The following is a 25,479-nucleotide window of genomic DNA, read 5'->3' on the forward strand; positions in this document are numbered from 1 at the left end:
TCCTCCCCGCTCGAGGGCGCTGTTCAGCCTACGTGATTATTAAAGGATGACCCGAGAACGTGATCGTTCACTAAAGCAAGCGGAGATCAAATGGATGTTTAGGACACAATGGACCTGTTTGACAGCTCCGATTCTCGGAAAGGGGCGTCAAAGGCTGCTGCGACAAGTGTTGAGATAACGGAACCGTGGTCGCGCTTCTCCGCTTGGCTCGAGTGTGTGTGCGTCGTTACCTTCGACCTCGAGCTCGGACAAGCCATTGAGGTACACAAATTATGTACATGCGCCTCTTAAATTTGTTTGTTTGTGTAGTTTATTGCGAGCAAAACCTCAAAATAGATTACTGTTGTAAGTAAGATATGTTTCAAATAACACACTTGACTGTTACAGAGTTAAAAGTCCCATTTGTCTTGATTTTAAATTATTGATTGTAACATAGTTATGGGAAGAATATAGTACCAAAATTATTCACAAATGCGTAAACACTTCTATCAATGAGCTCATACATGCTTCTTGCTATCCACACACTAATGCCTTTCAACTTGTACTGTGAAATTCCATATTAAATGAATGTGCACCTATTTGTACAAATAGAGATATATTTGTGAATACAAATGTTCCTTTTTGTATAAATGTAACACAATTTACATATCTAACCAAATGAAGATGTTCCAAATTAAACATAAAACAGACTTGTGAAGCACTGAACGTGCATTTGTGGATCAAGTGACATGGGTGCATTCATTGGCTTGTTTTTGTGTCTATTCTGATTTATTTATTTGAATTTTGAGGCTTTTGTTTCACTGTTTTTACCATGGCTGACCTACACACAATCAACTTCCAATGAATAAGTCCCAAATTCATCCATGATGTGGGCACATCTACCTACCAATTTGGGAAAAATTCACAAATGCCTTATCAGCCTTATACAATTGTATTTTTACTTGTGTCTGTGTAATTTATTATTAAATAAATGTGCCGCTATTTGTAAAAACAGAGACATATTTGTGAATATAAATGTTCAGTTTTGTACAAATAAATCACAGTTTGTGTATGCAACCAAATTAAGATGTTCCAAATGAAACACAAAATGGCCTTGTGAAGTATTGAATGTGCATTTGTGGATCAAGTGACACACGTGCATTCATTGGCATCTTTTTGTGTTGTTTTCTGTTTCATTCATTTGAATATTGAGACTTCCTTTCAGCTGGTTTTGCCTTGCACGATCCACATGTTACTTTGTGTTGTAAAAGCAGCTACCACTAGACGGTGGTCTCATTTTACAGATGTACCATCAGGTGTTGTTTATTCACAAGGTCACTGGCATGTGCAGTTTACAAGGCCAAGTTTTGATTGTTTGACAGTTTTTCTGTCATAAACCGGTGAGATTCTATACACCCTGATCCATAACTGTTCTAGGCAGACAATATGTCAAAGAATTCAAAATCCTTGGGCTCTGGGGACATTAAAAGACACTTACGTGCTAAAGCTGATGCCCCTCTGGAGGCCTTGAGACAGGGAGTCGGTTTGGCCGGAGAAGTGAAGGAAATTTGGCGGAGAAGTGAAGGAAATTTGGCGAAATTTGGCGAGATTTGGGGATATGGTGAAATTCCTGGACAGGCTCTTTCCGAGTCTGCTCTACATAACCGGCCATAAGCTGGAAATTGAGCAAGCTCACAGGGTTCCAGCTCTGCGATCTGCCGAGGGAGACAGGTCAATCAATTCTGGCCAAATTTCTGAGATCATCCGATAAAGATCTTGTGTTAAGTGAGGCGAGGAGTAAAGGAAGGCTTTCTTGGAAGAACCACAGTATTTTCTTGATCCCAGACTTTGTGATTTCGACAAGAGTGAAACATGATCAATTCAAGGAATGCAAGAATCTCTTACATCAACGGAAGGTCACTTTTGCACTGATGTTCCCGGATGGCCGCGAAGTATTTACATGTCCCCAACAAGCAATGTCTTTCATAAAGTCATTGGAATGAGTACGTTATTTTGTGGTTCTCACGTTACAGTCAAATGAACCGAATCACTGAAAATCCACTTCATTGTCCGAGGAAGCTGAGCACCTTTTTTGTTTCTTTTGATGCTGGTTCCGCCTAGCGGCTGGAGTTCGTTTTGTGTAGCAGCAGTCCTTTGGGACAGTGTTGTGGATGAATCTGCACGCTCTTTGTGCTTATGCCTACAATTGGTTGGAGTATGTTTTGTGGAGTATTTCTTGCAGGACATTGGAGTGATTGGGTAATTTGTTGCACTCATGTAGCAGTTGAATGGGCTGGCTCACTGAACATTCGTTTGACTGTCAGAGGAAACTGAACAGCCTCTTTTTGTTTGTGTGTGTGTTGGTTCTGCCAGAGGCTGGAGTTTGTTTTGTGGAGGAACACCCCTTCAGGACAGTTATGTGGATGAATCTATGCTTTTTTTTTTTGTATTTATTTATCTATTGGCTGTTGTGTAATTCTGTCTAACAAAATTTGTATAGAAACACCGGACTTGAGCAATCCGACGGCAAAGTTGTTGCGGGGGCTCTCGTCAGCGTACACGGACTGTTTGAGTTTAGAGGAATGTACGCTGGTCGGCACTGTCGTGCACTGGGTTAATGCGCACATTTTTCTTTTTTCTGCTTGTTTTGTTCGGGGGTAGTTTAGGTTTGATTGTTGCACTAATGTGGAAAGTGGTCTTTATAATTTTATTTTTGACACACAATCTATTTTTTTTAATATGTCAAAATGTCAAATGTTATTATGAGTGGATTGTCTCTCTCCACGTGGAATGTGAATAGGTTGGGGCACCCTATAAAAGAAGGAAGGCTATTTCTCTTAAATGTAAGAAAAAGTGATATAGTGTTTCTTCAAGAAACACATCTTTTCCCTAAGGAAGCTGTAAAATTTGGGAAGATATGGGGTGGACATGTTTTCTTAAGTGCTGGCTCAAGTAAGAGCAGGGGAGTCATTACACAGATAAAGTAAAGTATAAGTAACCATCTGAAATTCAAATGTCTCAAACAGATTAAAGATAAATTATCAAAGTTTGATTTTGCTAATATTTACGCAAATAATGTCTCTGGGCTTTTTTTTATAGATCTTGAAGGAATGATGCAAGCCGCTGGCACCCCTCATGATATAATATTGGGTGGAGACATTAATCTATTAATGGACTCAGTCCTTGATCATAGTGAAGCACAAGTGTAAGCCCCCTAGAGCAACATTAGCCTAGTATCCATCCACCTTTCACATTATTTTGTTATCAACAAATTGAAAATTTTTGCGATAATTTGCGTTTCCATCAGCTTTAATTTGATGCACAAACTTTTTTTTGCAAAAAATCCTTGGATGGAAACTGTTATTGATGCTTCACAGGATTTGTAAAAAGTCATAGAGATATTTGGAGACTTTTGAACCCATCCGGTAGGGACAATACATTTTTTAATTAGTCCATAAGATTTATTCCAGAATAGATTTTATTTTTATATCTAGGTCCTTCATTTCATCTGTTGTTGATTGCTCAATTGGAAACATCCAGACTAAACATTAGTCTCCGTCTCAGATCACCCTGGGGAGTTTAGAGATGTTGCCACATACGGAGAAAAATAAATCATATAGTTGGCACGTCCCTTTTTTTTCTTTTGGTTGCCGCCACACACTCTTGACACCATCTGAACCAAATAAGTTTATCTTGGTCTCATCAGACCACAGGACATGTTTCCAGTAATCCATGTCCTTAGTCTGCTTGTCTTAAGCAAACTGTTGTGGGCTTTCTTGTGCATCATCTTTTGAAGAGGCTTTGTTCTGGGACGACAGCCATGCAGACCAATTTGATGCAGTGTGCGGCATATAGGCTGAGTACTGACAGGCTGACCCCCCACCCCTTCAACTTCTGCAGCAATGCTGGCAGCACTCATGTTTCCCAAAGACAACCTCTGGATATGACGCTGAGCACGTGCACTCAACTTCTTTGGTCGACCATGGCGAGGCCTGTTCTGAGTGGAACCTGTCCTGTCCTGTTAAACCACTCTATGGTCTTGGCCACTGTGCTGCAGCTCGGTGTCAGGGTCTTGGCAATCTTCTTATAGCTTAGGCCATCTTTATTTTGAGCAACAATTCTTTTTTCAGATCCTCAGAGAGTTCTTTGCCATGAGGTGCCATGTTGAACTTCCAGTGACCAGTATGTGGAAGTGATGACACCAAATTTAACACACCTGCTCCCCATTCACACCTGAGACCTTGTAACACTAACGAGTCACATGACAGCGGGGAGGGAAAATGGCTATTTGGGCCCAATATGGACATTTTCACTTAGGGTTGTACTCACTTTTGTCAGCGGTTTAGACATTAATGGCTGTGTGTGGAGTTATTTTGAGGGGACAGCAAATTTACACTGTTATACAAGCTGTACACTCACTACTTTACATTGTAGCAAAGTGTTATTTCTTCAGTATCGTCACATGAAAAATATTATCAAATATTTACAAAAATGTGAGGGGTGTACTCACTTTTGTGAGATACTATGTTTACAGCTGCGCAACCTGCAACCATACACCCTCCTAAAGCGGCAGATACTCTAGGAGTGGTGATTACTGCTTTTGGAAAAGGTCATAAGGCATCATTGTATTTACTCCCTGTTAATTCTGATTCTGGGGACAGAGCTTCAACTTCTCTTAAAAGATTATGGGCTAGGATTAAAAAAAACAAAGTCTACATCTAGAGATGCAACTGGGCATCTGATGCAATTTAAGATTTTACATAGTCTATTGGACCCCCTCTAGATTGGATAGGCTTGGTCGTAAAGACATACCCACCTGCTGGCGATTTTGGTTGAGGGTTCAGAGTTTGTGTGACGTATAGGACACTCAATTTTCGTTTTGCCCCAGACTCTGTATCTTAGGCGATGGGGTGGTCATTAATATTGGGATAGTCATTTAAAAAGTTGGGTCCTAGCTGGAGTTGTGATCGGCAGACAAATAATCCTCCGGTGATGGACGTTTCGGGAGTGGTGCGGGGAGATTGGCGGTGTGGTGACATTCAAGGAGGTGATTTTTAGAAGGCTGGGAAAATTAAATTTGTTTGGTAGGAAGTGGGATGGATATTTGGCTTTTTTGGAGGGTTCTCAGGGAGGGGCAGTTGAGAGGAATTACTAGTTTAGATGTGTATGTGCATTCTTGTTTTTTGAACGTATACTTTAAAAAAAAAAAAAAGTATTTTAAAATAAAAAGTGTGTTGTCTTTTGAATGGAAGCAATAAAAATTGTTAACAAAAAAAAACCTCTTGTTAGCAGTGCATTTATATCAAGTAGACTATATAGATACCAAAATGGTTTCCAGTATCTAATGGAAGACAAAATCCAAAACTAAACCATGATTGAGGGCTTTGCTACAGAATCAAAGCAAATGCTTCTATTCAAATAGAAAAGCCTAGTTTGCTTGTATTGAAAAGTGATGCAGAGTTGCTAAAGCAGATCAGATGTTATTTTTAATATTTATTTATTGATAAAATTTTTCATTGTAATGTCATAAGTCATGACCGTTCTTCCATTAGGTTACATTGGGCATAATAATAATAATAATAAAAAAGTAACTTATGAAAAAACAAGTTTTATAATCACTTCCATCAAAATGTGTATGCTGTACACCATATCATACATATAATTATTGACCAAAAATATAAATACTATTACCATATACTGTATCGCTTATATCACCCACCCCTGTCACATGGCTGTATAACCTTTTTATTTTATTTATTTTATGTCTCAGTTAGAAGCTGTTACTTGGGCTAATGTAACACAATATGTGTAGCCAAACCTTACTGCATTTCTTTTGAATTTTTTTATTGAGAAATAAAAAGCTTTAATTCAGAATAACCAGCACAGCTAGAAGTGCCTTTACAAAACAAGAATCATGATAACAGACATACCATAAATGCCTTTATATTAAGGTACAAGATCTGCTGTTGAAAAAAAATATATGTTATGTAAATGTATTTAATGAAAACTATTTTTCCAAAAGGCTATACAAATGAATTTCAAAAGCATTCTTTAACACTTTTGTGTTGTTATGGCAGACTGGCTCAGTGTTAATCATTAGAAATGCAAATGTTATATGTGGCTGTGAGTTACAGGGGAGGACCAAGGATCAGAGAAATTATGGTCTCTGCATCACAAAAAGATGGACACAGCTGCAGGGCTATTGTGCAACTGATAAGACATAAGGCTTCATGGCAACAGTTTTGTTTCTTTCTATTATATTTTATACAGGAATTATCTCTTTTTTTTATTTTTTTTATGTACATATTCATTATTTAAATATGTCCGGATTGCTCTTGCCCTGACTACAGGTACCAGTCCCAGACAACTGACACTACACCATACAGCAGCAACATTTTTATGTATTTAACCAATTCTTAGAACATCAAATCTTGTACAAACCTTAATATAAAGGTATTTATCATGTCTCTTGCTTTGTAAAGGCACTTATAGCTGTGCTATTGTTCTTCTGCATTAATGCTTATTTCTCTCAATATTTTTTCCTGAAAAAAGAAAGCTTAAATAACCATGTGATTGGGCGTGCGATATAAGCAATAAAGTATATGGTAATGGTATTTATATTTTTGGTCAAGAATGATATGTATGATATGGAATATAGCCTACCGGTACACATTTTGATGGAAGTGATTCAAAAACTTTTGAAAAAATAAATTCCTTTTTTATTTAAAATGATGCCCAATGTAACCTAATGGAAGACATTTCTATTACAATTAAAAACTTTATCAATAAATATTAAAAATAACATTTGATCTGCTTTATCAACTCTGCATCGCTTTTCAGTACAAGCAAAAGTAGACTTTTCTATTTGAATATAAGCATTTGCTTTGATTCTGAAGCATTAGATACTGGAAACCATTTTGGTAACTATATCGTCTACTTAATATAAATGCACTGTGGACACTGGTGTTATTAATTCCTGATGTAATTACGATTGCTTCCCTGTGTTTGCGGGAGAACAGTCGGTAGGAAAGCTTGAAGGTGTCGATGGTAATTAATTACCAGCAGCTGAGGCGAGCATTGTGTACACTCGCACCATAAACAGCGCTCTCATTCAGTAATGTGCGACCGCACCTTTTAATGCAAAAGTATATTCCTCCTGCATTTGACTTGTTTGTTCATCTCTCTCACTATCAGTCTTACCTTCAGCCAAGTGGAGCATTGCATGTGCAGACATTTGCATACCACGATATAGACGATATAGAAACCTTTCTACCGATTGACACTTTATTTACATTCATATTTAGTAATTTAGCAGATGCTTTTATCCAAAGTGACTTACAAATGAGATGCATAGCAAGCAATTTGTCATACAAAGTTTAACAACATCTGCAGTATAGGACTGCCAAGTTCCACAGTGGTAGAAGTAGTAAAGATACTAGCACAGAGAAAGGGACAGACAAGGATTTTTCTTTTTTGTACATTTTAAGTGCATGTTGAGTGCAGTGGTAAATACAATTAGTGTGGATTGGTTAAGTGCCCATGGAATGTGTTTTCAGCTGGATCTTGAATGTTGAGAAGGTAACAGCAGATCGTATGGTGGTTGGAAATTCATTCCACCACAGATGTGCAGAGAAAGTAAACGATTGTGAAATGGACTGAGCCTCTTTGTGATGGGACCACCAGGCGTTGCTCATTCATAGACTGCAGAGAGCAAGTTGGAGCATATACCTGAAGAAATTAATTGAAGAGGGTGTGGTTCCATTGGCTGTCCTGTAAGCCAGAGTAAAATCCTTGAATTTGATGCAGGCAGCCACAGGAAGCCAGTGGAGTGAAATCAAGAGTAAGGTGACATGAGCACTTTTTGGCTGATTGAAGACCAGACACGCTGCTGCATTCTGGACCATCTGCAGTGGCTTAATTGTGTTAGCTGGAAGGCCAGCCAAAAGAGAATTACAGTAGTCCAGTCTTTTTTTTTTCCTCGTGATCACATAGTGACTCGCCACAATCTGGGTGGCAGAGGACAAATCCCAGCTGCCTCCAGGTCTGAAACCGTCAACCCGCGCATCTTATCACATGGCTTGTTGAGCGCGTTGCAACAGAGACATGGCGCTTGTGGAGGCTTCACACCACCCACCGCGGCATTCACGCTCAACTCGCCACGTGCCCCACCGAGAACGAACCACATTATAGCGACGACGAGGAGGTTACCCCATGTGACTCTACCCTCCCTAGCAACCAGGCCAATTTGGTTGCTTAGGAGACCTGGGTGGAGTCACTCAGCACACCCTGGGATTCAAACTAGCGAACTGCAGAGGTGGTAGCCAGCGTCTTTACCACTGAGCTACCCAGACCCCTCAGTTGTCTAGTCTTGAAATGACCAGGAGCTGTGTGGCATATTCAGACAGGAAAGGTCTGATTTTCCTCATGTTGTAGAGCTCAATTCTGCAAGACCGGACGGTTGATGAGATGTGTGCAGTTAAATTAATCTGGTCATCTACCACCACTCCCAGGTTCCGGGCTGTTCTGGTTGGTTTTACTGTAGTTGAACCAAGATGAAATGTGAGGTTGTGGTCAACAGATGGGTCGGCTGGGATCACAAAGATTTTTGTCTTGGCAAGGTTGAGCTGAAGATGTTGTTCCTTCATCAGAGATACGAGCTGAGACAGAAGGGTCATCAGGCTGGAATGACAGGTAGAGCTGTGTATCATCTGCATAGCAGTGGTAGGACAAGCCATGTGCCTCAATGACCGGTCCCAGTGATGTTGTGTACACCAAGAAAGAGCGGGCCAAGCACTGATCCTTGAGAAACCCCAGCTGGTGTGTCTTGGTCACCTCTCCAGGAGACCTTGAAGGATCTGCCTGTGAGATATGACTCAAACTCTTCAACAAAGTTTCCTGGTTGACCTAGGAGGCGATAGATGACCAAAAAGTGGATTTTAGCAGGATTAGTGGCAGTAATGGCATGATATTCAAAAGGTGTGTTATTGCAGAGAGACTAGAGCATAGTGAATTTCAATTGAGTTTGAAATTAGAAAACCATTTCCCCTACCTTGCCCAGTCAGACGAGGGTTGTGGGTGATAGTGAAGTCAGTTGAGAGGGCTGAGGGAGTTGCAGTGTTGTCTCTGCAGATCCATGTCTCAGTTGTAGCCAAAACATTGAGTTTTGACTGACTGGCAAAGGCTTTGTTGACAGCTGACTGGCAGTTCCACAGTCCAACAGAGATGGAGAGGGGCTGTGGAGAGGCAGTGCTAAGGTATAAACCTAAGTGACCTAAGGTTCTCTGGAGTGCGTAGTCAACAGCGAGTGCATGCAGATTTTCACCTACAATAGAAAACAGGAATGTACTGAAAACACATATTACAAGTAGAATGAAGAATAAACATGAGAAAAAGAGAGAAGGGGGCAAAACTTGGCATAGTGGCTGGCTCCTTGTCGGCAGACTCGCAGGGTTTTACCCAGGATCGGTCTTCACACGAAGTGGGCTACACACAAGGGCTACCGCTTCTGCAGCTGCTACAGTTCTCTCACTACTCAAGTACTAATTGCTGTACAGCTGAGTCCAGCCCACAAATTAGCAACTCAGTCAAAAAGTGTCAAAAGCCTGAAACTGAAACAGGATTGCCCTAAAAAGCTCATTAATAGACAAAGATTTACCTTGATTGTCAGTGAAGTGCAGAACAATCTCCTGGCTATCAGCAACTACTAGTCCAGTGTCACAACAAAAAACACAGCAAATAAACAAACTAAATTATTCCATAGCCACAATATATATTGCCATTCCACCAAGCCCTATTGCATACTACAATATTAAGAACTGTACTTATGCTTTGACTACACAAACAGATATTTCACATTGTGTAGATAGGAAGTTCAGCCTAGAAACTAAGTTAAGATTGAAGTAGCAGACTCTTGCTGACCTGGGACAAAGGCCAGTTGTTGGAATACTATTAGCTAGAAAGCTACTGACATGTAACACAAATGTATTGTCAACAGGACTTACTCTCTAAAATTGGCTTTTTTTTTTTACCTTTTACAATGTGACAGGACATTATGCTTGGTTGTCCATCCATCCATCCATCTTCAACTGCTTATCCGAAGTCGGGTCGCGGGGGCAGCTGCTCCAGCAGGGGGCCCCAAACTTCCCTATCCCGAGCCACATTAACCAGCTCTGACTGGGGGACCCCAAGGCGTTCCCAGGCCAGTGTGGAGATGTAATCTCTCCACCTAGTCCTGGGTCTTCCCCGAGGCCTCCTCCCAGCTAGACGTGCCTGAAACACCTCCCTAGGGAGGTGGCCAGGGGGCATCCTTACCAGATGCCCAAACCACCTCAGCTGGCTCCTTTCGACGCAAAGGAGCAGCGGCTCTACTCCGAGCTCCTCACGGATGACTGAGCTCCTCACCCTATCTCTAAGGGAGAAGCCCTCCACCCTTCTGAGGAAGCCCATTTCGGCCACTTGTACTCGCGACCTAGTTCTTTCGGTCATGACCCAACCTTCATGACCATAGGTGAGGGTAGGAACAAAAATTGACCGGTAGATCGAGAGCTTTGCCTTTCGGCTCAGCTCTATTTTCGTGACAACGGTGCGATAGAGCGAGTGCAATACCGCCCCCGCTGCCCCGATTCTCCGGCCAACCTCCCGCTCCATTGTCCCCTCACTCGTGAACAAGACCCGAGGTACTTCAACTCCTTCACTTGGGGCAAAACCTCATTCCCTATATGAGAAAAATTTAGAAAAACCTTTGATTCTTTCTGCTAATCTCAGATGCAGTTTGTTTGAAGTGGCACTTGTAAACTGCACATGCCTGTGACCTTGTGAATAAACGACGCCTGATGGTACATCTGTAAAATGAGACTGCTGTCTAGTGGTAGCTGCTTTTATTACACAAAGTTACATGTGGATCATGCAAGGCAAAACCAGTGTAAAGGAAGTCTCAAAATTAAAATGAATGAAACAGAAAACACACAAAACAAACGTCAATGAATACACGTCACTTGGTCCACAAATGCACATTCAATGCTTCACAAGGCCATTTTGTGTTTCATTTGGAACATCTTCATTTGGTTGCATACACAAACTGTGATTTATTTGTACAAAACGGAACATTTATATTCACAAATATGTCTCTGTTTTTACAAATAGCTGCACATTCATTTAATAATCAATTACACCGACACAAGTAAAAATACAATTGTATAAGGCTGATGATAAACTTGTATTATTTTAGTTTTATCCCCTTTTCTCTCAATTTGGAATGCCCAATTCCCACTAGTTAGAAGGTCCTTGTGGTGGTGCGGTTACTCCCCTCAATCCGGGTGGTGAAGGATAAGTCTCAGTTGCCTCTGCTTCTGAGACAGTCAATCCACGCATCTTATAATGTGGCTCGTTTTGCATGACACTGTGGGGACTCACAGCACGGGTGGCTCATGCTACTCTCCACGATCCAAGCACAAATTAGCATGCGTCCCATTGAGAGTGAGTACCCCTAATTGCAACCACGAGGAGGTTTACCCAATGTGACTCTACCCTCCCTAGCAACCGGGCCAGTTTGGGTGCTTAGGAGACCTGGCTGGAGACCCTCAGCATGCCCTGGATTCAAACTTGCGTCTCCAAGGGGGTAGTCGCCATCAATACTCGCTGAGCTACCCAGGCCCCAATAACATGCATTTGTGAATTTTTCCAAAATTGGTGGGTAGATTTGCCCATACTTATGGATGAATTTAGAACTTATTCATTGGAAGTTGATTGTGTGTGACTCAGCCATGGTAAAAACAGCTAAACAAAAGTCTCAAAATTCAAATAAATAAAGCAGAATAGACACAAAAACATGCCAATGAATGCACGCATGTCACTTGATCCACAAATGCACGTTCAGTGCTTCACAAGGCCATTTTATGTTTAATTTGGAACATCTTCATTTAGTTAGACATGCAAATTGTTACATTTGTAAAAAAGGGAACATTTGTATTTACAAATATATCTCTATTTGTACAAATAAGTGCACATTCATTTATTCTGAATAACATAGACACAAGTTGAATGGCATTTGTGTGTGGATTGTAAGATTCTTGTATGACATTTATCAAATTGATGGAAGTTGTTTTATACATTTGTGAATAGTTTTGATACTATATTCTTCTCATACATTGTATCATTGTAACATTCATCTGTATTGTGCTTTCTGTTGTCATCAGCTCATTTACCCCCATGATGTCAAACTCACAGAGAAGGAGGTAAGGTCAATTTAGAGTTTTGTTTATTTTCCGGATAGAATATCATAAATGTACCTGTATACAGCAAAAATTTGTAAATAAAACCATTTTCTACAAGTAATTTCCTTCCAAATTTCTTTTGTTCTCTAGAAAACAAGCATCTGTTATTTATCCTTTCCTGACTCGTACTCAGGTAATTTGCTTGTATCAGTGCTGCCATGATAAACAGCTGAAACATAAGCATGACCGCTCAATCACGTCTTTTCGCAGGATGCCTCGGGGACACTCAGTTCAGCTTCAGACTGCGGCAGTCGGTGGGCCGGAGTGGCTCTTGGTTTGAACAAGAGGATGCGTACAACAGGGATGCCCCTCTGACTATGCAGGTAAGAAAATGTTCTTGCTTGTGAATTGTTTGCAACATTTCTTAAGCTGCTGTTTTTCTCCATTCTCCTAGCAAATGTTTGGATGGGCTGTTTGTAAGGCCTAGGGTATTTAGTTTGGGGAAACAATAGCACACCGACACACACAAACAAATGGGTTGAATATCAACAAGCAAGAGCAGCGCTGATAGATTTGTGTCCTGCCTGTGAACTAATTTAAATTAATCTCTAAAAGAGATTCTAATGATCTCATATTTAAAACATTGTACTTCTCTTTCAGAAGGACCATGCACATTTCCATGGGTATGTGTATTTCAGGCAAGTGAAAGATGCATCTGTCAAAAGAGGTTACTTTCAGAAGGTAAGCAATTGATCTGAAAATGACGTTAAACCAACACATGTTATAAATCTACTTAAAATTGTAAATTAAATGTCTATTTAATTACCATGCAGTCAAAACAAAATACCAGAGTAAATGACAGTCTATTTTGAATTAAAAACCTCTGAAAGAGTATCATGAATGTAAATAATTTTATTTAAATAGTCTCTCTCTATTCCCAGTCTCTGGTGGTGGTGTCCAGACTTCCATTTGTGCACCTGTTCCACTCACTTCTAAAGGTCATCGCTCCTGAATACTTTGAAAAACTTGAACCTTTTCTGGAAACAGGTAAGGCCAACTTGTCTTTTATATGGTTCGTTTCTTCAAACCGGGGCTGGTACTAAGATGCAATCTTTTGGTTGTCTCTACATTGGACAGGGAGGGAGGTGTCAGACGTTGCTAGGGGGCACAAGGAAAATGTGTACCCACCTATTGTAGATCTGGCCATGCTTCAAACTCCGATTAGCCACTTTTTCACTAATGGGCCAGTGCGGGCCAGGGCTATCAACTGGCCAGACGGTGCCAAACGCCTTGGACCTCGAGCTGCGAGACCAAAATTGATCTACTTTCCCACCATCGGGCCAATAGCCCCGCCGAGTTGCCCTAAAACTCTGCTCCGGTGCCAACATCACACCCTCTGCCCATTTCACAAGCAAGATGAAAGCTCAAGCTGAGGTATCATGTTATCTAGAATATCTAGTTTATATCGTTTGTAAACATTAGCTCTCTTCACTAACAACGGGATGATGTCCCAGCACACCGTCCATGATCTCAAACCATTGAAAGTTCTTTGGCCACTGCTTTGTCCATTGTGCGTTTTAACGGATTTGTACTGTACCCGCAATGTTTTAATTTTCCCGAACCTGTACTGCTGTGCGCTGGATACACAACCTGGCAAGTTTGGTGAAACTAGCCTTTGATATTGACTCCGCCTCAATCCTCAGTTGGCCTTGTTTGGCCCAAGGTAATCAGCAGGCAAAAGGCCATTGGGCCTGAGAAAAAACAGGGGAGGCACGATGAAGCCTCGGAAGTGAAGGTGGGAATGCAACTGGCCCTGGGACGTAGTAACACACACTCATTTGGCCCGATAGTGGAAACGCACCTATTGAGCCCTGACTTGGTTTAAAAATGTTTTACAGAGGACGATATAAGCCAATGGTGTAATTAGCAACATTTACACTTTTGGGCCAAATGACTGTGGTCAAATGTGCACTGTCAGTTCCAAGGCTTCAATGTCTCAAAATTAAAACAATGTGGGCAAAGAACAAATCCGTTAAAACGCACAGTGGAAAAAGTGGTGCCCAAAGGAAGAATGTTCCATGGTTTGAGATCATTGATGGTGTGCTATGACATTGTCCAGGGACACCATGGCAGTTACAGTCAGTGAGTTGCCAACACTAACTTAGCTTGCTAGCTAGCCAGCTAGCTTATGTTTACATACTTTACATATAAACTCGATATTCTAGATATATAGATAACATGATACCTCAGCTTGAGCTTCCCTTGTAAAATGGGTGAGGTCTGTGATGCTGACACCAGGGCAGAGTGTTAAGGGCAGATTTAGGGCAACACTGCATTAGCTATTAGCCCGATGATGGGAACAAAGATAGATTTTAGGCTCGAGGCCTGAGGCTATTTGCCCTGGCTGACCAGTTGATAGCACTGGCTCACACTGGCATGATAGTGGAAAAGCATCTATTCAGTCCCAATAAAGGCTTGGATATAGATGCACATAAAACTATCCAAAAATACAAGCATTGACTTTCCAGTGTTCACATGTTCTCTGTGAAATCCCATCTGAGTATCTGTGATGGTAAAGTATATCAATCTAACAGCTTTTATCTTTAATGTTTTTGTGAACATATTTAAATTAGGTTGATGATCAGTGTTTATCATTGTCTTTAGTTCTTATGGCTTCTGAAACCTAAAATAAAATCCTCAATCTTATTGGTTTATCTGTTGCAGTCTGTAATGAGATTGACCAATGGCCGGCACCGATACCAGGGCAGACTCTTAATTTACCTGTGATAGGAGTGGTGATGCAGGTGAGAACATCACAGATGGAAAAACTCCTTAGAGCTCTGTTTGAAGGAACATTATTCTTATAATGTACATATCCATAAAAACTGTTTGGATGGCTTGGATAATAATTGAATAGTTAATTGTCATCATTCTGCATCCAGTTGACTTCCAGTGCTCTATTTGCAGGTCAGAATTCCCTCAAAAGATGAAGCACCTGGAGGAAGCCCTGTAAAAAAAACACAGACTGAGGTGCTTCCCACATTTAGCCAGGAGTATGATGCATGCATGCTCTTTTATTTAAACATGGTTCATCGATTAAAAAAAAATAATAATTATGTTTTTACAGCATGTGCTCCCCGCCCCCACTATTCTTCCAACAATTCATGAGCTGGATATTTTTCAGTGAGTATTATACTGCGTGTGCATGTATGTGGTCTTTAAATAGTAAACCATCTGCATGTCACTTAAAGCACACCATAACTACAGATTGCCCTAATTGACCTTCATGTGATCAGATGTTTCCAGTCAGTCCTGATTCACGTGCAGATGCTCTGGGAGCTGATGTTGCTAGGAGAACCAGTGGTTGTTATGGCACCCTCTCCAACTGTCTCCTCAGAGATTGTGCTGGCTCTGGTCAGGTTTGGACCATGTTCTTGTTGCTTACTTCCCAGCAGATCATATGCTACAATTATTATGAGAAACTGGAAAAAATGAGCAGTGGCAATCAGTGTCTGGGTTTTCCATTGTTCTGTTTACATTAAGTTCTTTCTAAAATTAGCTTTATAATGTAGGTAATGTTTATTACCTAGATGTCAGATACAAATCAGATTTCATCTTTTTGAAGTGTAATTTTTTTGTTCTTTGAATACGTTCCTCTGTTTTAGCTCCATCACCCCACTGCGCTACTGTGGGGATTACCGGCCCTACTTCACCATTCATGACAGTGAATTCAAGGAGTACACCACCAGAACTCAGGCTCCGTAAGAACAAACAGTCACTCCTCCATATCACTCTTTACCCATTTAAGCTCGGATGGGCCCGCTGAGATGAATATAATTATCAAATTATTAATAACTTCAGTCTTGACCAACACAAAGGTATCGTTTTAAAGTTAAGCTGTACTCTACAATGCATGTAGGTATTATGACCAAAACATAACAAGTGCTTTGAAATTTGCAGACAAATCAGAATTCTGTTTTGATAAATTATTTTGCACTGTACAATTTATTGCAATCTGTAAGAAACATTAAAATGATCAAATAGCCATATGTCATGACATTGGAAAGCTCTCAAAGAGTAGAATACAACCATTCTATCTGTCACAGACAAAAATTTAGTGAGTGATAGCCAAGTACATGTCTTTGACATGTCACATGTTAACAGATGTTGCTTATAAGCTGTGTTTTCACTTATAACTTCATGAAAAATAAACGGAACATAAAATATCACATACCATTAATTAGAGGAGGGGATTCCTGTTAAAATGAGCCCTCACACAACGTGATCCGATGCATAGATAATTAGATAATCCACACAAAGCACAATATGCACATGGCACTTAATGTGCTATCTGGCTAAAAACACATTCGCTTTCCTGGATCAGACTTCATCTGAAATGATGTATGACATTGTCTAGCACCATGGAATGCTAAAACAATTGTATTAGGATTCAGATTGCTGCAACCAGAGGTGGAAGTCATCCAAATGAGCAGTGGTTGAGGCTCAGGGTTACTGACCAGAAGGTCGGGGGTTCAAGCCCAAGATGTTGGGGCCTTGAGCAAGGCACTTAACTCCAGGTTGCTCCGGGGGGATTGTCCCTGTAATAAGGGCACTGTAAGTCACTTTGGATAAAAGCGTCTGCCAAATGCATAAATGTAAATGTAAATATGGGCAAAGTGGATCTTTCATTGTAGTTACATATGGCCACCAGGAGATGGCCCCAAGCACATGACATAAGCTGAGTTTGGAATGGCATACTACCCATACTACTCTTACTACTTCTGCCATGTCTGTCTATGGCAGATATATTAAGAGTAGTATGGTAGTACGCCATTCCGAACTCGGCCACAGATTCAATGATTGCTCAAATGACACAGAATGAAACTGAATGAGTACTCATTACTCATGCTTGCATGCTTTGGAGATAGAGAATATCTTTAATCATTGATGTATTTGCATGTGTAATTAGTTATGTACAATTATTAGGGATGGGCGATTAAACCAATAATTATATTTATCTTGAATTTTTTTTAAATAATTATATATTGATGATAAACTCATGATGAGTCACTTTCAATATTTAACCTACGTTCTAAATTAGAAAATAAAATCGGGTAAGTGTTGCTAAAAACGTAAGCAGTTCTGAATCATTGAGTTCATTTACTTGCAAATGCAATAAACGGCGTTCCTTTATCAGTGTAAGGTCATAAATGGCATAAGAATAAACCGGTCGACACAAGTAGATTTTTGACCATTACGGCGATTTCACGTGACGTGGAAACACCTTTACCGGTTCTCACTGGCTTATCCATTGTGCGCATGCGCATTGTTTTTGGAGTAATCAGCATATTGGTGTGCATGTAAACGTGGTCACTGTCAGGAAATCAGTCGGTTAGGACATATTAGCAGGCAGCCCTGCAATCATGGAAACAGGTAAAGAGGCTCAGTAGCCGCTAGCAGCTAGCTATCCAGCTAATATGATATCTTTGTGTACCAAACAAGACAGCACTGACAATGCAATACAGCTATTGACTGAACACAACAACAACTCCGACATCAACCCCATGGCTATTTTTGTACCATTTAGTTTCATAGCTGTCACAGGCAAGAAAGTGTTTCTTCTTTTTGTGATATTTATTGGCAGTTGGCAATCCAGTTTATGGTGCATTACCTCCACCTCCTGAGCTGGACTGTGGAGTGTCACAAGAAAGACTTTCAGTGGAGACAAACGTCAGCTAAAGATAATGAAATTTATGAAATTTAATCAAAAAAGGTCACACACCTTATGTAGGATGGAATCCTAAACTGAGTATACTTTAAAGGTAGCTTACCCTCTGGAGTTTACTTGTAAACAAACAAGTAATGTTTAATTTTTTTTTGAGGTAAAAAAATACATGTGGAATCCACCCCCATTGATGGTATAAAATATATATCCTGATAAATATCTACATTGAACGATATGAAAAAAATATTGATAATTCTTTTTTTGGCCATATCACCCAGCCCTAACAATCGATAGGTTTTATTTGTTTGGAGAGGCTTTTGGACATTTGGAGACGTTTTTGGACACTAGCATAAAATATCTTTGTTATGCTATAACTTGATTGCTTTGTCATATCAACACAAAATGTACTCTGGTACAGAGTAAAGAACAAAACAAAAGATGTTTTTCGGAGCTACTTTATTAACACCCTGATTATGATGTCAAATATTAACAATACAAACAAAAGTAAATTTTTGGCTCCAGTTATCGATACCATTTGAAAGGTTTTCTTTAAAATGATGCCAAACAATTGACCCTACAGTGTAGAGTTATAAGCAGGGGTGTAAAGTAACGAATTACAAATACTCCCGTTACTGTAATTAACTACTTTTTCACAAGAATTGTAATTTTAAGTAGTTTAAAAATTGTATACTTGAGTACATTTTAAGTGCTGTAACTGTACTTTTACTGCCCTATTTTCCCACCGTCTGTGTTCGCTACTTCCCTGTCCTGATTTTATTTTTACCTATCAACATGATTGCCTAGGCCCTAGGGAGTCTCGTAACTCCCATCAAATCAAACTTAATAAATACTTGAATGGGAGCTGTAGGTCTGGCGTCAACTGTTATGGAAGTGCAGAATGCCTCAAGCACAGTTTACAACTGAACATCACGGCCGCACCTGGAAGGCGCTTTTATTAGAGTATTTGCATCAAAATGTTGGACTTGAAGTGTACATGTAACCGAATTGAGCACTGTCTAGTAGGCTATGACATATAAAGGATATTAATCCAACAAGGAAACGAGAAAACCACTCACTACTTTTGGCTGAATAACTTGTAGCTTTAAAAGTATTAATGTAATAGAATAAAACAGTGACAGTTTTTTATCATATTTTTTGAAAATAATGTTTGTTTTAATAATACTGACCACTGTTGTAGAGAGTGTGTACCAGGAAAGTACAGATGATAAAATAATGTACAATTGTGCTTAGCCTTTGTAAAGATAGAAAAGTATCAACATTTGTAGAGCAATACTTCAGCAAAATATTCCACCAGTCACAGAAAATTGTGCATCATGCATTAGAATGAGAAAACGACTATTTCTGGGCTTAAAAGAGACAATAACTGTATCTCAAGAGGAGGACAATGTGGCCCCCCACACTTAAAGAAATTATTCACACAATTTTAATTCTCTCATCATTTACATACCCTCATGCCGTCTGTCTATGACTTTCTTCAGAGTACAAATTAAGATTTTTAGAATATTTCAGCTCTGTAGGTCCATTCATTGTAAGTAAAGGAGAGCTAAAAAAAAATATGTGATGCTCCAAAAAGCACACAAAAGCAGCATAAAAGCAATACATACAACTCCAGTGGTTTAATCCATGACTTCAGAATTGATATGACAGGTGTGGGTGAGTAACAGATCAATATTTAAGACCATTTTTGCTAGGAATTCTTCTCTCTGCCCAGTAGGTGGCGATATGCATCAATAATGTGAATGACCAAAAAAAAAAACAGAAAGTGAAAGTTAAAGTAGAGATTGATTGAGCAGGGCGGAGAATTGGTAAAAAAGGAATTAAATATTGATGTGTTTCTCACCACATCCTTCATATCGCTTCTGAAGACATGGATTAAACCACTGGAGGCACATGGATTAGACTACTTTTATGTGATTTGTGGGGCTTCAATATTTTAGCACCGATTCACTTTCATGATATGGACCAAAAGAGCTGCGATATTCTTCTAAAAATCTTAATTTGTGTTCTGCAAAAGAAAGTCAGTAATACACATCCAGGATGGCATGAGGGTGAGTAAATGATGAGAGAATTTTCTTTTTTGGTTGAATTATTCCTTTAAAGCCCAATGTGGTCCCTGTACCAAACAACTTTTCCCATGCCTGCTCTACCTCCACTATTGTGTAGGACATGATGTGCCAAGTGATTCTGCTTATTTAGCGTTTTTTTTTTTTTTGTTTGTTTTTTTTTTTGCATTTGCATTTGCATTTGCATTGTTTGAACATGTTTTATACACTACAATAACTTTCTGTCTGCACTAAGGGAAATTTAGACCCTACACAGAAACTAATTTTAATTTATTGTTTCATACATTGATTTAAAATGGTGATCAGTGTATTGAAAATAACTTTTAATCTTTTCATTCTCTTTCATGTCTCTTGTCTTTTATTTTTTGGAATCAGATTAAATGTAATGTTTCTCATAGATAAGTGAGATGTATTTTAAAAGTTGGCATACAGTGTTCATTATAATGGGGCATAGGTTCTGCCACTCAGTACTCATGAGTGCTTTTAAATGAGCTACTCTTTTACTCTTACTTGAGTAGTAGTTAGGACAGCTACTTTTACTCACACAACATTTTTTGGGAAGTAACAGTACTTCTACTTGAGTATGATTTTTTTCAGTACTCTTTCCACCGGTGGTTAAGAATTTCAAAATTTGTTTTGTAAAATGCATTGATCAGGTGTGTTACATCATGTTTGGGGCAGGACATGACTCTTTCATCTGTGTTATGCTTTCAGGCCCAATGTCATACTGGGTGTCACAAACCCTTTTTTTATGAAGACCTTTCAGTGCTGGCCACACATCATACGGCTTGGAGACCTGAAGATGTCTGGTAAATAATACTGCATTTTTTTTACCTCATGATTCGTCGCACAGTCCTGCTGTTTTCATAATTAGTTTTACATTAGGATTAGAAGTCATTTTGGTTTACAGTTCATTGAGGTTTGAGGTTAGTTTCTCTGCTCTGCAGGTGATTTGCCAAAGCAGGTGAAGACCAAGAAACTGGCCAAGTTGAAAACACTGGATGCAAAACCAGGTACAAAACAAGAGATTTCATTCATTTCTGAATTTGTTTTCCCCTACCTAGATGTATAATATTTGTCCGTCCTTTCTTGAAGGTATATACACCGCATACAAGACGTTCTTACACAAAGATAAAGTGCTCATCAAACGACTCTTAAAGGTAGGCTATAGATGCTAATTAATGAAAAATTGATTAAATGTGTATTCTGCCACACTGTGAGTTTCCACAAAGTAAAAATGCTGCACGACATGACACAATCATAGAATATTTGATGTGTTACTATACAGTCATGTGGACCAAAGAGATTTCACTGTTACCCAGAGCTATGACAGATATAAAATCCAGAAATAAAAATTCAGATTTACATGAAATGGATTGCTTTATTTAATTGTTATTTTATCACATTGCACTCATGTCATGTTTTCTTCAGGGTATCCAGAAAAAAAGGCCATCAGAGGTTCAGAACAACATCTTGAGGCGGCATCTACTCGAGCAGACACAGAGTTTCATTCTCCCACTGGTGAAGTTAAAAAAACAACTTGTTTTTAGACACTCGATCAGAACTTAAAGACAACCTTTCTGTATCATTTCATTCATAGAATGATCCATAGAACTTTACACCCATTCTTTAGGAGCAGTATTTGTCCAGTCTGATGCCCCCACAGAGAACTGTGACTCCATGGAAGGTTGGTTTAAGATTGTGTAATCAGATAATAATTGATATAATTAAAGGAGAAAAGCATGATGTCAATAGGAGGCATTGGACTCTTAACCTCTTTCTATAACTAAAATTGGACCAAAGTTATGTCTCTGTGTTCAGTTGGCAATGAAACAACAGTAGGATGTGTTTCTCAGACCCCCCCTCAGATCCGGTCCTTCAGTCAGGAGGAGTTTTTGAAGACCCTGGAGCAAGCAGGGCCGCAGCTTACCTCTGTGCTGAAAGGAGATTGGATGGGCCTGTACAGGTAACCCACCAGGAATTAATTGTTCTGGAACTATAGACTGAACCTTCTGGTTAATTGTCCATATAATATAACTTTTAAGGTCTGTTTTTTTTAAGACGTTTTTTACGTTCTCCAAACTTCGATGGCTGGTATCGTCTCAGACACAGAGAGATGACTCAGAAAGTAGAATGTCTTCATTTAGAGGCCATCTGTGCAGCTGTGAGTATAATATTAATCCCTACTGAAAGAAATCATCTGAATTTAGCATTATAAGGAATCAAATTCATTGTACTTTAAAAACGTACTGTAACTTTCAGAACTCAAAAAATATTCCCAAGTGAAAATAAGACTATCTATTGTAACTAGGCTGCAAAAATGCATTATTCTGTACACAACTTTCTGATGCCAGATAAATGCATTAGTTTGCATTTTCATTATTCACTCACCCTCATGCCATCCCAGATGTGAATGACTTTCTTTCTTCTGCTGAACACAAAGATTTTTAGAAGAATATCTCAGCTCTGTTGGTCCTTACAATGCAAGTCAATGGTGACCAGAACTTTGAAGCTCAAAAAAACACAGAAAGGAAACAGAAAAGTAATGCATATGGCTCCAGTGGTTTAATCCATGTCTTCAGGAGCTATATGATAGTTGTGGGTGAGAAGATCAATATTAAAGTCCTTTTTACAAATTATCTCCACTTTCACTTTTAAAATAATGTAAAAGTGAAAGTGAAGATTTATAGTAAAAACCTTACGTGAGATCTAACAGTGAAAAACGACATATACCGTAGCCTTTTAGCTGTACAGCAGCCAAACAAATAAATAAAACTGTTTCCCTGTAAATGGTCAAAAAACGTGTTTGCCACAAAAAATTGTAATGCAATTATTAGTGGGCCTAAGGGAAATAAGAAAGAAGTCATTAAAAATATTATGATATGTCCCCTTATAAAACTTGATTACCATTTTAACTTACGGTTATATCTAGTGCATGTTCAGATAAAAGAATGTTTAATGTTTTCTAACAAACAGGATCTGCTGACTTGGACCAAAGACAAATCAGAAGTAGAAATTGTTGACCTCATCCTGAAGCAGAGGGAGAAAGTGGTGAGTGAATCTTATGGCACTTTTCCTCCGCACGCTACAGTTTGACTCGAATCTACTCGCTTTACTTTTCTGAGCTTGCTTTTCCACTGCTGTTTAGTGCCACCTCAACATGGGTGGGATTATATGCTGATCGTCAAAGTTGCGCCACCTCTACTGCCGTGACATCATTTTAAACGCAACACAAACATTACTGACCATAAACTATAACCGCTAGCTGTTAGCTACTAGCTAATTGTGCTGCATAATGCAGTTGTTGCATGGTGATTTTACACAAGTGTAACAGTTAAATTGGCCTGGTTGTTTTAGAAGCTTTCCAGTAGCTGGCCAACTAAATAAAGTGAAGCTTTCAAGCAGAGTATAGAGATAACGTATTTAAACGTACCATCCTCCATCGTGGACTCCAACAACGCTGTGGCCGAGTCCCTGTTGCTCGCTGGTCTATTGCTATAGATGGCATCCATTTGGTCGAACCACTTCCTCTTTCTTCTGTTTGAACCACTCCGGCTGTTGTGGTCCTTGATGGTTCTGTAGTCACTTTTAAAGTTGAAATGACCTTCTTTAGACATTAATTTGTTTACAGAGCCGTAATATTACAGAACAAAGTGGGCGTTGGTTGTTTTGCCTTAAGACATTTGCATTAAGCTTCTCTCTCTCTCTTCCTCTACACATCCTACCCAGATGAGAGCTCGAAAGCACCAGCTTTCAGTGAAAGAAGAGCTACTGGAGAGATTGGAGCAGTCCATTCAGACCATCATCAGCTCCTTGCCAGAGGATCTACAGACAGTATTACATAGACAGTGACAATCATACTTGTCAATACTGACCAGCAGACCCAACTGACTTAAACATACTGTTTGTGCCACAACACTAATGTTCCAGAATCACTAATATCAGCACCCATACCAGCCATATATCAGCCTTTGACATCAATCAACATGTAATCCACCGTTAAGTCCATGTACTACCTTAACAGCCTTTTACTTGGGACGAACAGGAGAGAAACTCTAACCTTTTAGCACTATCTGACAAGGAATCATTTTAAGTGTCTACAAGGCTTTACTACACATCAGCAGTCTGTCCAAACAGCCATTTTAACAGTATTTTAAGGCCTGCAGTCAGTTAGCACTGCATGAACTCCTTCAGACATAGTTTATAATTCGATGGATAAACGATAGGGTTAAATAAGATGAACTAATGGAATTTTAATGACCAAATGCACCATTTACATATTGAGGTTAGTAATATGTCTGACATGTTCACTTAGGATACTTTTAGGATTATTTATTTATTTATTATTTATTAAATATCAAAGCTTTTATTGTGATAATGGTGTTATAGATATTATTAATGGGTCATCTAATCAGAAGTACACTAAAACATTATGGAGCATATTATTAGACTTCACAGCAACATTTTTGGCTACCCGTTTTTTTTTTTAAACTTTCTATGGGATTTTGTCGTGGCAGAGAATAACGTCTACAGTGCCTTTTAGTTAATTTCACAAAAGCTTGTTTAAATACTTTTATGACAATAAAGATTTGATCTTATTCAGGGCTGAGTAAATAGACCGATTAAGACTAATCTAAGGCTAAAACTGATTTAATAATTATTATAGTAATAGTAGTCCATGTGATTAAGACTTGAACTCCAATGCAATCAAAACGAATGTAAAGTTGGTTTAATGCAGTCATAACTCTCTACCTACATGGATAAGACACTTATGTATATGTATGCATTGTATTTTTCTGTCACAAATTTTCCAGGACCTTATTTGTAAAGAAAGTTGATTTTTCTCCTTTGTTGTGCCACAACAGTCTGTGTTAACAGTTCTGAACTTTGCACTTTATTATTTTGTCTACAGTTGTGAACCTCTCTGCACATTTGTATTATTATTTTGACTGTTTCAGTTAGTATGTGTATATTCATGTTCTAGTGAGCAGCCAAACTAGAGCTAAGAATATTTTACATGTTTTTAAATCTGTGATTGTTCCAGTACAGACAACAGCATATTTTGACAGCTTGTTCGATTAGTTTTCTTTCATTAAAATGGTTTTAAGCGTAACTTGCAATTGCAATGGATTAAAATGGTTTTAAACACAAATGATTGCCACTGTTCCAGTTTTACAAAATATTTATCTGTTTTTAAAGTTTGTACTACGCTATTGTCTGTGTTGAACAGACCAGCAGTCAGACTAAATTTGATTTACGATTTATAATAGCTTTTCTATTGCTTGTGTAATGTGTTCTAACAAAAGTGTATTATTATTTACTTAATTTCATGCCATCCCAGATGTGTATGACTTTTCATTCTTCTGCAGAACACAAACAAAGGTTTTTAGAAGAATATCTCCGCTCTGTAGGTCCATACAATGCAAGAGAATGGTGACCAAACCTTTCAAGCTCCAAAAATCACATAAAGGTAGCATAA

At 39.0% G+C, this 25,479-nt stretch overlaps 1 protein-coding gene across 1 annotated transcript; it reads left to right on the forward strand.

The window, feature by feature from the left end:
- Positions 1–57: 57 nt before the first annotated feature.
- dennd6b (DENN/MADD domain containing 6B) lies at positions 58–25,401 on the forward strand. Its single transcript, XM_052118697.1, has 20 exons — positions 58–261; positions 12,174–12,212; positions 12,342–12,384; positions 12,462–12,574; positions 12,852–12,932; positions 13,133–13,238; positions 14,916–14,995; positions 15,159–15,221; positions 15,319–15,374; positions 15,488–15,610; positions 15,857–15,952; positions 20,715–20,809; positions 20,948–21,013; positions 21,096–21,160; positions 21,432–21,521; positions 21,634–21,687; positions 21,857–21,966; positions 22,062–22,164; positions 22,977–23,051; positions 23,730–25,401. Exons 1-20 carry the CDS (start codon positions 109–111, stop codon positions 23,850–23,852), a joined length of 1,734 nt encoding a protein of 577 aa, XP_051974657.1. The 5' UTR covers positions 58–108; the 3' UTR covers positions 23,853–25,401.
- The last annotated feature ends 78 nt before the right edge of the window (positions 25,402–25,479 follow it).

Source organism: Xyrauchen texanus, chromosome 45, assembly GCF_025860055.1.
Source record: "Xyrauchen texanus isolate HMW12.3.18 chromosome 45, RBS_HiC_50CHRs, whole genome shotgun sequence".
NCBI classification, from domain to species: Eukaryota; Metazoa; Chordata; class Actinopteri; order Cypriniformes; family Catostomidae; genus Xyrauchen; species Xyrauchen texanus.

Excerpts from the sequence above, each read along its gene's own strand:
- dennd6b (XM_052118697.1), top strand. The coding sequence starts at position 109 with ATGGACCTGTTTGACAGCTCCGATTCTCGGAAAGGGGCGTCAAAGGCT. Across the intron at positions 12,933-13,132 it reads AAAGAGGTTACTTTCAGAAG|TCTCTGGTGGTGGTGTCCAG; the intron begins GTAAGCAATTGA and ends CTCTATTCCCAG. Across the intron at positions 23,052-23,729 it reads TGAAGCAGAGGGAGAAAGTG|ATGAGAGCTCGAAAGCACCA; the intron begins GTGAGTGAATCT and ends CATCCTACCCAG.